The 13,557-nt window shown below is 47.5% G+C and overlaps 2 protein-coding genes across 2 annotated transcripts; one reads left to right on the forward strand and one right to left on the reverse strand.

Moving 5' to 3' along the window:
• Positions 1 to 1,064: 1,064 nt before the first annotated feature.
• Positions 1,065 to 5,408, reverse strand: COX4I1 (cytochrome c oxidase subunit 4I1). The gene is made up of 5 exons (XM_075510942.1): positions 5,269 to 5,408; positions 4,285 to 4,364; positions 3,514 to 3,681; positions 2,103 to 2,234; positions 1,065 to 1,333 (listed from the first exon to the last, which is right to left on the reverse strand). Exons 2-5 carry the CDS (start codon positions 4,361 to 4,363, stop codon positions 1,197 to 1,199), a joined length of 516 nt encoding a protein of 171 aa, XP_075367057.1. The 5' UTR covers position 4,364; positions 5,269 to 5,408; the 3' UTR covers positions 1,065 to 1,196.
• Positions 5,409 to 5,418: 10 nt separating this feature from the next.
• EMC8 (ER membrane protein complex subunit 8) lies at positions 5,419 to 13,132 on the forward strand. The gene is made up of 5 exons (XM_075510940.1): positions 5,419 to 5,769; positions 9,998 to 10,074; positions 11,484 to 11,553; positions 12,083 to 12,177; positions 12,472 to 13,132. The coding sequence occupies exons 1-5, from the start codon at positions 5,560 to 5,562 to the stop codon at positions 12,629 to 12,631; spliced, it is 612 nt and encodes a 203-aa protein (XP_075367055.1). The 5' UTR covers positions 5,419 to 5,559; the 3' UTR covers positions 12,632 to 13,132.
• The last annotated feature ends 425 nt before the right edge of the window (positions 13,133 to 13,557 follow it).

Consider the following 13,557-nt stretch of genomic DNA (forward strand, 5'->3'; position numbering starts at 1 on the left):
TAACATCCTTTTCGGCACCCCGGAGACAAACATTTCGCCTAAGGGATCTTTCAGATGCAGGAAGGCGAGCTCATCGCTTAACTCCCACCAAATCGTCTCGCCTTAAAAACCTTCCCCAAATTCCTCTGGCTGGACGGGAAAGGCTGGCCAGCCCCAGCGCACCGGGCCATCACCAGTGGCTGAGACTCCCCAAGCTTTCCGCCACGGCTGCTAAATACCGACATGGATTGAAACCCGTGACAGTCCTGCAATCAGGAAAAGAGCAAACCAAAGTTGAAACTTGTTTTAGTAGTTTTTGTCTTCGGAGGGGTGTTTTTAAACCGAAGGCAGAAGTTTGCCTGCAGAAAGCCCGGGGGACGCACCAGGAGATAGCTGCAGGGAGAAATTCAGCAGCTACAAGCAGAGCAAAGCCAAGGCGCCAGCTTTCTTAGCTCAGGCCCCGAAAACGTTAAGCCGTGAGCCAGAACTTGTTCAGCCCGCTGCATTTAATAAAAGCTCCAAGATGCTCCCACTACAGGCAGCATTTCTTCCCCTCCTGCAGCTGCAGCGATCCCCTCTGAACAGTCACCTCACGCAAGAGGCAAGGCACGAAACACACTTTGGGGTTTCATCTAAGCCTACTCTTGGCTGAACTAGATCTACTAATTGTCCCTCTTCCTCGCTCGAGTCTGCACGGGATACTGGAGCGAGGTCTGCAGCCTGCCCGTGCTGTTGAGAACACGTTCCCTTCACAAGGAGGACGGACAGACGGAGCAGCGTCGATCCCCGTCACACAACCCACGCAGTTTGCCTCGCGCCGCTGCCTTTTGGAGCGCCGACGTGCTATTTTTGGAGTGGTTATGGGCCGCCGAGCCTCCGCAAGAGCTGGGATCTGCTTACCTTACATGTAGCTCCGACCTCTGCACAGCGGGACTGCTGGCTGTGCCCCAGAAACGTTCCCTTGAACCGATTAACGCTGTCGATACGCCACCCATGACAAGACTATCTGGGAAAGCTTTGCCCCTCAACCTGCGCTGCAGATTACCATCACAACAAAACACATCTGAGGACCAATAAAAGGAAACTTTCAAGTTAACCAGACATTTATTAGCATCTATGTAGGTGGAGAGGTTGTTCCAGTACATAAGCAACGAGGTCACACACAGGTGATGGAATCATTTCATATTTCAAGCAGAGCAGGGTTCCACTGAGTTGCTTTATTTCTTCCATTCGTTCTTCTCAAAATCCCACTGGGAAGAGATGCCCTCCACGGGATTAACCCGCATGTCCAACATTCTCTTCGTCTGCATCGACAGCCACTCGTCGGAGAAGGTGTGCGGAATAGGGCCGTACACTGCAATTCAACAGCAGGCGGAATTACATGGCGATACAAAATCGGCAAGTCGGGAACCGAAGGTACAAGTTTCACAACGAAAAGCTTCTCCCCCTCCCCGAAGCCATCAGTGCCGATCACATGCACGCCATCGTCTGTTCAAACCTACGCCCCCTACATCCGATTTCTGAAGCATTCAGCTCAGACCAGATTCCCGCATTGATTCTCTGGCCGTTTCGTTCATCTGCACCAAGACAACAGCCTTCTCCTGCTTCCACCGCGAGTAGCTGAAGCCTCAAGGTGGAGAGCAGCTCATTTAACTGCGTGCTCTGCCTCACGGCAGCTGGAGGGCTCCCTCGAGGTAAGATCGTCAGCTGGGAAGGAAGCCAAACATGGCAGAAACCCAAATGTTTCCTACCAAGGCGGCAATAAGCTTTTGCGACAGCGGATTTCACAGGGAGGGGAAGCTCTGGGATCATTAGTGTATCACAGCCCTTTCCCCTCCCTTTCCTCTCCTCCCACCAAAGCTCTCTCCACCACCTTCACCTTTCTACAAGTCGGCTTCCTGAATATTTAGGCCACGTACCCGCTGATCTCCACAAAGTTACAACTCCAGAATTGAGTTTTCAGAGACTAACAACCAGCAACTGCCCGGAGGTCACGGGAACAGCCGTTCGATACGCCATTCTGACCCCCCGGAGCAGTTTACAGAGAATTCTCTGATTTCCCACCAGGTATCAATTGATCTTGCTCTTCGTTTAAGAGTTAACGCTGTATGGCATTTACTTACTATAATGTTTCTGCCAAATGAGGATGAGACCAGTGACACCAAGAAAGAACAGTACTCCACCGAGGATGGTCTTCCATTCGTTTGTTCCTCTGTTCATTTCTGCGTAGCTCTCGTTAAATTTGATACGATACACTGGGGGGAAAAAAAAAAAGTTAAAAGCATCAAATCATTTCTTTTACTTTTCCTGCGACTTGCAGGCAACACGCCGCTCTCCAGAGAGAGGTGACCCAAAGCCTAAAGCTGACCGAAAGGGAAAGGACGTTAAAAATGCTGCTGAATTAGCTGGCCTCTCCCATGCCAAGACCAAGGCACTTGTGCCAAAGTAAATGAGTGGTGTTTCACCATCCCCGCGCGTGTTTCACCCCCCAGCAGGTCAGTGTTAAGTCTCCATTTTATAGATTACTATAAATTTGTGCAAAAGTTGCATTATAGGCCTGACACAGAAGGAGAAATCGCCTTCCTTCCCTCCAATTTACCATAAATTTGTGCAAAAGTTGTGTTATAGGCCTGACACAGAAGGAGAAATCGCCTTCCTTCCCTCCAATTTACCATAAATTTGTGCAAAAGTTGTGTTATAGGCCTGACACAGAAGGAGAAATCGCCTTCCTTCCCTCCAATTCCCAGCACGGTTATTGACCATAGAGCTTCCTAGCACAAATAACATCAACAGGAACGCTTGTATCGCAAAAGGCTTCTCTCAGCTTTGCCACTAAGGCCCACAAGATTTTGAAGTTCCAACCAGAGTGCTTATGAATATTTGAGCAGTTCCCAAAGGAGTTTTAAAGCTTCTCGCTGTGACACGGGTGGACACAGCACCGTTCGCAGATCAGGTTCTCAATTTGCGTACCATGGCGTCAGTTAGAAAAGATGATGCGGTTTTATTTGCAAGTCGAAACACCTGCTCGGCACTTTAATTAGCTGAAATTTGGTCATGCTGAGGTCATTAACATTCAAACACACAGGGTTCATTTTACTCAGCTGGACTAACAATTGCATATTGTTATAATGAAGAGATTTTTTTCTGGCTTGTTGATGGCAGATGGGAATCAAGAAACAAATATAATTACTATTTGTTTTCTGGAAGAGGAAGAAATTGCTGAACTTGGCCTCAGGTACCTAACAGACACCAGGGCAGGTGCTTCTAACTTTTTGAAACAGCACCAAGGATCCCAGGAACACAAACGGCTGATCTCCACTTGCGTACACACAAGGAGCTCCGTCGTAATTAACAAAGCTCCTTCAGGGCTCACAGCTCTGCCGGCAGAGCTCTGCTGGCAGAGCTGTTAGAAAGAGCAGGGTTTAACAGCTGCCTCAACAGTCTTTCTAGTAAAAGTTGTCAATAACGAACGTGCAACAGATCAGACCGCACCATATCTAGCTGTAGGGTTAACTTAAAGCCCCCGCTACCTACGTTCAACTTTCTCGTCAACAGACAGAGCGGTCCAAGACGCCTTTTCCTTCTCTTTCAGCGCCTTCTGCTGAGCAGAGAGATCCCTTACAAAGGCCACTTCAGGCAGGGGAACGTCACGACGGTCGACATAGGCTGGGAGGCTGAAATCCTCTGCTTTGACAACACCAGCTGCACGTGGGAACAGAAGAGACACCCGTTCAAGCTTCCGACTCCTGCGCAAACATCTCTTACGGGTTACAATACAAAAAAACCAACAGCTCAGTCAAAAAGGCGATGACAGTTAAGGAATCCTGGGGGGAAAGAGACTTCCAGATGAAGCATTCATCAGGGAGGAAGAGGGAGAAGAGAGAGTGCTTAAAGTGGGTGCTATTTTAAGACCGTAAGAATAAAGCAGAAGGGGGATCTACATAAAAGGTAATATCCAAAATTACTTTATTAATGTCCCAGCCACCTCTTGTTTCCAGCTGTCACACTGATCGCCTCCCCTACCAAATACCTAGAAGCCCTCTACGCTTTTTCCATCCCAGTTTCTGCCTGGCCCTGGGCTCCCGCCGCCTCCCCAGCGGCGGTCAGCCCTGCCCGCACCTCCGCAATGCCGTCTGCTGGCACAGGCTGCCCAGACAGCTCTCCTGCCAGCAGGCAAGGCACCAGCCTCGCAACCCCCCCTCTATCCCAATTCTTCCCTCACCCAAACCAACAGCTTTTTGTGTTCTTCCTCTTAAGCGCTTGTTTTATCGTCCTTACTAAATAACCAAAGCAGTCGCCACCTACCATGTCCGTGCGCTCTCAGGCAGATGGAGGTGGAAATGGCTCTCTTCCCAATGAGGCTGAATGCCCGTGAAGCCAACATCCTGTTGGGACAACACAACAGCGTCAAGCGAAGCCATCGAACATACAAAGGTGAAATAACACCATCTTCTATTTGTCTACAAAAAAAGAAAAGCCAGCCTAGAGGTTTCCTGCCCCTTCTCTGAAGGGCAGCACATCGCTGCCGAACCGCTCCGGGCTTTTCAGGGATATTCCCTGCTAGAGCTACGCGGATGAGTCTTCCTCTGCCGCTTTTTCCCCACAGCCTCCTGTATTGGAACTCCAACACATTCCCTTGTTCAAGTCGGCCTGGGATGCTTTCACGCAGTAACAAATCGTTACTGGGCGCAAGCCAGGAGCTCCAGGCGAGCCGAGTCTAGACACATCTCACATCCACCGAAGAAAAGCTCCAGCAGCGAACAACACCGGCACGTCCGAGGGAAGGGCAGGCACCCAGCTAACGGTTTCTCCCACAGAGCCGTGTGCCCGCGCAAGGGCTCGCCGGCAGCGGCGCGTCTGCTCCAGAACACGGGTTTCTCACAGGCCCCTGATCTCAGCTAAAAACCCTGGCCTCAGCTAAAGACCCCACGACCCCCCCGCGAGGGGAGCGCGGAGCCCGCGGCCCACGCCTGACCTCGGCGTGGAGCTCAGGGCGCAGAGCGGCGCCCCCCCCCACTGTGTCACCCACGGCGGTGACGCCTCACACCCGCCCGGCGTGGCGTGACACCGGCGATATGACGCCGCACCGACACGGAGCAGCGCCAAGACCCCTCACAAGGGGAGGGCGAGGCCGCAGCGCTCCCCCCCTCCAACCCGGGCTGCCCCGGCCGCCCGCCGCTCCCCGGGACGGGTGGGTGTGGCGGGGAAGGGCCCGCCCTGCCAGCGGCGGAGCGTGGGCGGCCCCGGTACCCCCCTCCCGGCCCCCGCTGCCCGCCGCGGCCCGACGACCTGGCGACCGTCCTCTACGCCGGGCTGCGACCGGAAGGAGCCGCCGAGCGGAAGCGCGGTGCACGCTGGGACACGGGGGCGAGCGAGAAGCCGCAAAGGAGCGGCCCCTGCCCGCGGGGCTGACGGGATGCGGGCGGACCGTCTCCTCGCTTTTTACGACAGCGCCGGCGGCGCTCGGCGGCGTTTGGCGACACTTGGCGGCGGGCGGCCTGAGGGGAGGCGGCGGGGCCGGGGCCGGGAGCGGGGCCGGTGCGGGGCGGCGGCGGCCGCGGGGCTGTCTGCCGTGGCAGGATGAAGCTGACCACGCAAGCCTACTGCAAGATGGTGCTGCACGGCGCCAAGTACCCGCACTGCGCCGTGAACGGGTTGCTGGTGGCCGAGCGGCCGTCGGGGGCCCCGCGCCGCGATCAGGCCGGGCCCCCCTCGCTCTTCGTCGACTGCATCCCGCTCTTCCACGGCACCCTGGCCCTGGCGCCTATGCTGGAGGTGGCCCTCACCCTGGTAAGGGCCTAGGCCTGGGAGCGAGGGGCTGGCGTGCGGGGCGGGGTGGTGGTCCCCGTGTCCTGGCTGAGCGCGGGGGGTGCGGCCGGGGCGAGGAAGGGCTGGCGCCCAGGGGACGTGGGGCGCTGGGGTCATTGCAACGGGTAGCTCTGCCAGCCCTGCGCTAGCGGCAGCCAAATCCGTGGGGTGAGCGGAGTGTTTCTAGAGTGGAGAACCCCCCGAGGCCCATCCGCCGTACAGCTTTCTGCTGGTGAAGCAGAAGGAAACTACAGAGCCTCGTAGTTTTGTCCAATTACTTTTTCAGTGCAGAGAAACTGCTATTTATATTGCTGTCATTATCCCCAAATAACTCCCAGAGGGAATGTCCTTATTCTCCAGCAGAAAGAGCTTTTCCCAGTTTACCTTTAAGGCACTTCAAAGCAGCGTCAGCTAATTAGTAAAGGACATGCTTGTCTCCAAGTGAGAGCGTATAGATGCGTATAAGTATTTATTTCTTAAGTTATTTCGGTGTACTTTCCCCATTTATGGAAGCCATTAGCCTAAATAGGAAAAAAAAATGAAGTCTCTTCATACCGCAGGTCTGGCTTGGGTTTGAAATCTCACTTGGTGTATTGCAAGCTCGCTGTTGGTTAGTTAACCGTGGGATAGCCGGGGGCAGCCAAGCGCTCCCCGTTACGATATCCCGTATCTCGCCCGCCGCCGTGGAAGAGCAGTAAGTCATTGTGGGATAATCTGTTTTCCCCTCTCTCGTCACATAGGCAGGATGAGAACGGTGTCGGGACCGTAGGGCCGGCGCTTTCCAGTCTCAACCCCCTGGTCATGAAAACTGGGAGCCATCCTGCATTGGGCCATGGCTCCCGTCTGCCTGGTATTTGGGGAGAGTCCCTCTGTCAAAACCAGAAGACGGAGGGAGCGAAACATGGTTGGATTTTATAGCAGCAGGGAGTCAGGGTGGGCTGGTGCAAATCTGAAGGCAAAGAAGTGCTTTGGCACCTTCACGGTAGACATAGCCGTAGTGCCTAGTGAAGTATAGAATAACACGTATAATATATTTAAAATATACGTAGGGTTTGTCCTCAAATCAGGACGAGATGTCTTTCTACAGGGTCGGTGGCAGTGAATTTTCGTGAACTTTAGGCCTTCGGTGCAGTTTTCTGGTGTAGATCTTGCTACAGGATCAGATTATTAGGAAATAAATCCTGTTTCTTGCAACATCTGAAATATCTTGCCACGTCTACAGTAAGCAAATCATTATGGAACCAAAGAAATGGCACCGTCTTACATATTTGCTCTTGGGTTTTGGTACAAAAAGTTAAAGATCAGAAACCCCTGGCATTTCCCACGTTACTTAGGACTTGCTAAGACATATTGTGGTTTGCAGTCACATTTGATGACTCCTGTGACACTTGGCAGCTTTAAAACACAGCGTTTGACAAGAGCCTGAGGCCTTTTGCTCTCATTTTTTTTGTTTGAACAAAGGCGAAGGTGTCAATAAATACTGGCACAGCAGCTATGAAAATTGGATTTTATTGTTGTAATGTTTAAAAGGAGGGCATTCTCGCCTGTTCTGTACAATATAACGCGTGGTCACTGTATAAATCAGCAAGATTAGCGTGGTTGAAACTCGATGTTTGTAGCGAAGCGCCTCTGTTTCTAAAGGATTTTGAAGCTTGGGCGGGTTTTGATGGGATCTGTTTCTCTTCCAGTTCAATTACTGCTGATTCTTGGTCAAGCCTGTGGCCTGATCACACGTGTGAGGGTTTTCTAGAACCAGCCCCATGAGTTTCGCCTCCTCTTCTCTGACCTGAGTTATCCTAGAACATCAAATGGGAGCAATAGTCTCCAGATTTTACTCTGCAGAAATAGAGGGTACGCTTTCAAATGGACTTGTCCATGTGATGACTTCTAAAAATTGCGAGCGGCGCTTTAGCAGCGCACTAGGTACAAGGAATCAACAAAATTAGATTTTTATTAAACACACAGCAGTGTGTGAAGGTTTGTAGCTCTGGAGGAGAGAGCAGAAGCGCATGCATTTAATTTGCACTTTGGCTTGTCGATTTGAAATCCCTTTCAAAAAGAGAGTCATTAAAGAAAAGTGAATTAAGTTTCACGTGGACTTTTTTTTTTTTTTTTTAATTTCTCAGCTAATCGATGTGGTTTTGCAACCGCATCTTCTCAAAAAAAAAAAACCAAGCAGCACTTCCCCCTCCGTTCGCATGGCTGGCTCCCCACCATGCGAAGGGGGGGTCTAGAAGGGGGGGGTCTTCTAAACCCCCCTGCCACCCCCCTTTGGTGGCCGCAGCTCCTCTTCTGGAAGCAGATCGGAGGACAGGCCGCTTTGGATTTTTTAGGGTTGACACACGCCGTGTGGAAGCAAGACGCAATGTGTCCCTCGTTGGCTTGCCCTCCTCAGGGCCGGACATGACTCAAAATATCAGGGGCTAATTGATGCTAAGGCTACCTGTGGTGACAGTGCCGCGGTTAGAGAGTGTTTGGAAATTGGAGGTGGAAGCAGCTTTAATTCCAAAAAGATTTTCCCTTTTTTTTTTTTTTTTTTATGGAAGCAGTTTTTAATTACCACTTAGGGAACTGAGAACTTAAAAATCATACTCTCTTTTTTTTTTTTTAAGACCATTTTCGGTACGCAACAAAAATTGATTTAGAGCTAAGGGTTTTAATTTTTAAATTGATGGACTTTTATTATTATTATTATTAATTTTAGTGTCTGGGCTTCTGGCTTTAATGCCAAGCTTTCAAGCCACTAACAATTCAAACCCTAGTCCTAAGCCCTCAAAATGGGTTTGTAATTGAAACAGCAGTTGGCCCTCAGCTATAGCAGGGCTACACAGCTTGCTTTTTTTTTTAATCGCGTAAATCCATGTCATCCCTTGTAGAGGAGGGATTATTCACATGGCTTTTTTTGTTTGTTTGTGTATGCACTCTAATACTATAATTATTGCTAAAAATGAGATTGATTTGACTTACAAGATGTGACAGGTCAGCATCAGATGTATTTTTGGACACCGCTTTAATATAGCTGTTGAGGTTTTTTTGATGCATGCTCTCTAGGGACTGCAAAGGAACATTCTAGCTGCTTTCTCCACTTCTGTCTTTCAGGGCTCTGTATTATGCTGACTCGATATCCTCAATTATAAAGAGAAACATCATATATATATGTATTTTCAAAGCAAGACAGACTCAGCAGGAGGAATTCAGATCCAGCATAAAGCAGAAAGAACAGCAGTGTGCGCATGCTGAAACTGCACTTATAAAAAACCAAAACTACGTCAACTTTCGTACTTGTGTGACTCAAAAGTTGTGTAAATCGTATGCAAATAAATGCATATGTTTCAGTATTTACATACAGGTGTTCAATAAGGAGGAGCGGCCCGGTGTGACCATGTCTGTAACAGAGATGAGAGAATTTATGCCAATAGTTCTTTCATCAAGCCCTTATCTTGTGGCTGAGCTGGAGAGTATTTTTAGTTCAGTTTTGATTGAAAGATTTTAAAGAGTGGAGAATCCACCCACGTTGTTTGATAAGTTGCTCCGGTGGTTAGTTACCCTTGCAGGTGAACTCTCAAAGAAAAACAATTTTATCACAAAAGCCTTTTTGTAACGGAGTGGGTTGGAAAAATGGGAAGTGGGACAACCTTCTTCTGCCTCGCATTTACCTTTCACATCCAGCTTTATTTGCTAATTAAGGTAAAAAATGCTTCCACTTTAGCCTAGAAATGTTACATTAGAAATAAAATCCACAAGCTCTTTTTGAAATGACAGTACAGTCACACATCCACATGGCGAATGTTTTCCAACATCTCTGTCTCAAATGAACACTAACAGAAAAGAGGCACAAATGGCAATAGGTAGGACTGAGACTCCTCTCCCAGGCAGCGTTGCTGAAGCTCTTTACAAGTCCTGTCATTCGAATTTAGGCCAGGCTTTGACTGAGGTGACTTCTTGCTCTTTTGCTCCATTTGGTTAATGTTTTCCATCATTCTCCAAATGTTCAATTTGGTTTCTCTGTTCTAGTGAAATTAGCCAAACTCTGTGTGAGTGCACACATAAATATATATAATTATGTGCCGTATTTAAAGAAACAATTGGCAAAGATATTGTAATGCTTCAGTTGCCGTTTTATTTGCAGGACAGACATGAGATTTCCTTAGTTCTGTGGGGTTTTTGTTTTTTTTTTTTCTGGGCTTAATTGTTCCAATTACTTTTTCAGATTGACTCTTGGTGCAAAGAGAATAGCTACGTGATAGCTGGATATTACCAGGCAAATGAACGCGTGAAAGATGCCAGGTGTGTTGGTGCAATATTTCCTTCTGTTTGCTCTTTTATGTTGTACTTTGTACTCTGCCAACAAAAATCATCGACATAAATCGTGCGTGTTGATTAACTTTGACAACTGTCATCTGGTTTCACATTGTCTTTGCGGTGCTGGTGGATGTGGCCTTTGTTCAGGTGCAGAAACCCCAGTCTTTCCAGAATCACTCCTCTTTAGTGGATACTATAAAAGGCCAGTATTTGAACGACTGCCAACCAGTTTAATTACAGTTGTCAGGGAAATAGCCAAAATTTGCAGGCGCGTTTGCTTGTGCAGTACATATCTCGTAAACTCGAATGACTCCAAGTATCTTTTGGAAAGTCTTTCAGAAGTGACCTAATTCTTACTGAACTACTTAATTGTCTCCGAGTTTTACCGAAGCATTTTCTTACGTGTGAAGGGACACTCATGAAATGGAAGATGATGTTAGTCAAACAGAGATATCTTTTTTCACTTATTTTCCCCAGGATTAGTCATTTTTTTCCCTGCTAGCTAACTCAAATTACTCCATAACCAATAAGGGGGCCTTCCTGTGGAGCCACAATATAATTTTAGATATGTGTATCAAATATTTTCCCTGTATCTATTAGACAAATCCAGTGTCAGGACTAATGAGAGTACACCATACTTGCATTCAAAATAAGTATGAACAGCTTGTTTAAAGTATTATGCTATGTCCCAGTTCTTTTGTTAATGTATACCCTTCAGTCTCAAGTATGTTTTTCAAGTGATACTTGTGACTGCTAAGGTATCTAACAGGGATGAGGGCACTATTTGTCCTTTCTTTACAAGGGAGATAAATCTGCTGGAGACATTTTTAAGATACAGTTTGCCTGTTCTATGTGAGGTTTGAAAGAATATCACAGGCTTGTTTTTTTTTTTTTTTAAACTCCGATTTCATTTCTGAAGATAACTGGCACCATGTAGAGACTGTCATCTTTGAAACATGGTAAAGGTTTTCCTTTAAAAGATTATGTGATTTTGGTAGAGAAGCTGGGCAGTGAGTAGGTTCAAATGCAGACCGGGGAGCAAACGTGGTTTCTTTTTTAAATGCCTGCCAGGGCAAAGGTGGCTGTGGTCTTTGGTCTGGTGGAAGAAAGTAGGAGGCCACAAAATGTTGATTCCACATAAAGTCAGCAGCGAGCATTTTGCTGTTCAAAAACCCATTGCCTAAGCATAGCTAAGATACGGATCATGGGCTGAAGAGAGGAGCTGGGGTTTTCTTGGCCTTCTGACTTCAATCAAGTGTAGCATCAGCTTGATATCTTGTTCCTGTTTGTAAGCACGCAGTGTAATTTTCACATCTCTTTAAGCATATTTCCTGCTGCTTTCAGCTGAAATGTCATGGTTCAAATAACACGGTTACTTTTACCTTCTGCTGCAGTCCAAACCAGGTTGCGGAAAAGGTGGCCTCCAGAATTGCAGAGGGCTTTAACGATACAGCACTCATAATGGTAAATTACTTCATTTCCCCCCCCCCTCCTTCTTTCTGTATTGTTAATGCTATGACTGTGGTGTTGGACTAGACGTTTAAATGCCGTTCTCTGGATCTTTTAATAGTGAAGTAACTATTTTTTTCTTTCCCTCCAAATGCTCTGGGGAAGAGATGCAATGACCTGTAGCCAGTGAAGTTCTTAGTAAGTCTGCAGAGAGACTGCAGTTAGCTCTCTGCCATCTCAAAGGAAGTGGAGGCTGCCTCTGCTTGCGAGGCTTGAGTGAAGGCAGCGTATTCATGACTTCAGACTCCCTTCCGTGACTTAAACTCTTGTCTCACATGAAGCAAAGGATGCTTTGCCTCCTTGCCACAGTGGCAAAGGATGTTGGCAGTTTAAACGTGTAAAATTTGGCTCGTTTGAAGGTAGGACAGCAGGCGAGTTAGTGTAAGGTGCCCTGTTGGTAAAAACTGACTTTTTTTTTAATTTCATCTCTTTACTTGGGATCTTGAGGAGGAGACTAAGGTGGTGTTTTTCTGTTGCACAACAGGTTGATAACACCAAGTTTACAATGGAGTGCGTAGAGCCTGCCATTCATGTGTACGAGCTTCATGAGAACAAGTGGAGGTGCAAGGACCCGCACGTGTGAGTAAACTTCAGAGTTTATTTGTGTTCGGGTAGTAAGGAAAAACGGGTTGCCTCATTAAGGGCAAGACTTTGATTGTGATGAGTGATACTGTAAGGGCGGTGGGTGTAGCTGACAGTGCTTTTAAAGCTGTTTTTTGCTGTCGTGAGGGAGAACAGCTGGCTTCCGCAGCCAGGCAGTGGTATGACCACCGTGACCACGTTGCAGAGAGCGTGGCTTAATTTCCAGAGTAGAAGAGGTGGTGGAGATTTTCTTTGTGATTATTTCTAATTCCTGGTTATTTTACATCCTAGTGATTTTTGTGAAGATTGGACCGAAGCCCAGAGAATCGCTGCCTCTCTCTTGGACAGCAAGTCCTACGAGACGCTTGTAGATTTTGATAATCACCTGGATGATATCCGGAACGACTGGACAAACCCAGAGATCAACAAAGCTGTCCTCCACCTGTGTTAGAAGGGTTTCTACTGACTAATCTGTGGGCATTCCCACTATGTACTGAAGAGAGAAAAATGCTATTTTTGAATGTAAATAGAATAACATTCAGTACCTTGTGTGGAAACCCGACTGATTAAAAAGGAGTGGCATGTCACCTTGCAAAGACTGATGTGTCCGTAAGCCGTTGAATCTTTTTCGTGAGATTCCTTGGAAGAACTGCAAACTGTCGCTTACAGCACACCTTCCCTGTTGTAGTGAATGTTGCTATTCCTTCGAAACCAGAACTACTTCTGCTTGTCCCTACTGTTCGTATTACAAAGTTTTGACTAAGCTTTTCTAATCTTTAGAGAGATTACTTTTTACCGATTTATGGAAATAACTTTCAAAAAAATCAGTCTTGTCCTCAGATGAGAAATTTTAAGATCAAATACATAAAATGTAAGGTTAACGGTTTCTTTTGTCCTGGTTTGGAAATGTCATTCTGTCGGCACAGTAAAATGTGAACTGCTGAGGACGATGTACCATGCTCATGTGTCGCCTGTTTTGCAGTGGTTTAGCATGACACAGCTGCAGAGAACCTGTTAAAGCAGTATTCCCAAATGCTACGTGATTCCTGCTCTCCGTGGGCATACAACCACAGTTATTGCTTGAAAATGTTAAACCCAAGGTAAAAACAAATATTCATGTCATGATTTGTAAAAAGGACTGGAAGCGCATTAATGAGTTTGAATGACAGTTCTAAAACAGTTCGAGTCCACAAAAGAAGAGGAGAGTGAAATACTATATTAATTTTATGCAGTCTTTTGGGGTTTTATAAACAGATCTCATTTTCAACTGGTTCATACGCTGTCCATTTAAGTAGGTCTGAAATGTATCCCTCCACGTTGAAGGCAAGTGATCTGAGTACATCGAATCAAGGAGCCTAGAGATAGTCTTGTTCAGCT

Source organism: Mycteria americana, chromosome 8 (genome assembly GCF_035582795.1).
Source record: "Mycteria americana isolate JAX WOST 10 ecotype Jacksonville Zoo and Gardens chromosome 8, USCA_MyAme_1.0, whole genome shotgun sequence".
NCBI classification, from domain to species: domain Eukaryota; kingdom Metazoa; phylum Chordata; class Aves; order Ciconiiformes; family Ciconiidae; genus Mycteria; species Mycteria americana.

Coding starts and splice junctions, on each gene's coding strand:
- COX4I1 (XM_075510942.1), bottom strand. CDS start 4,363: ATGTTGGCTTCACGGGCATTCAGCCTCATTGGGAAGAGAGCCATTTCC. Junction 3,682..4,284: donor CCTGAGAGCGCACGGACATG/GTAGGTGGCGAC, acceptor TCCCACGTGCAG/CTGGTGTTGTCAAAGCAGAG. Junction 1,334..2,102: donor CATTTGGCAGAAACATTATA/GTAAGTAAATGC, acceptor GTTGAATTGCAG/TGTACGGCCCTATTCCGCAC.
- EMC8 (XM_075510940.1), top strand. CDS start 5,560: ATGAAGCTGACCACGCAAGCCTACTGCAAGATGGTGCTGCACGGCGCC. Junction 5,770..9,997: donor TGGAGGTGGCCCTCACCCTG/GTAAGGGCCTAG, acceptor TTACTTTTTCAG/ATTGACTCTTGGTGCAAAGA. Junction 11,554..12,082: donor ACGATACAGCACTCATAATG/GTAAATTACTTC, acceptor GTTGCACAACAG/GTTGATAACACCAAGTTTAC.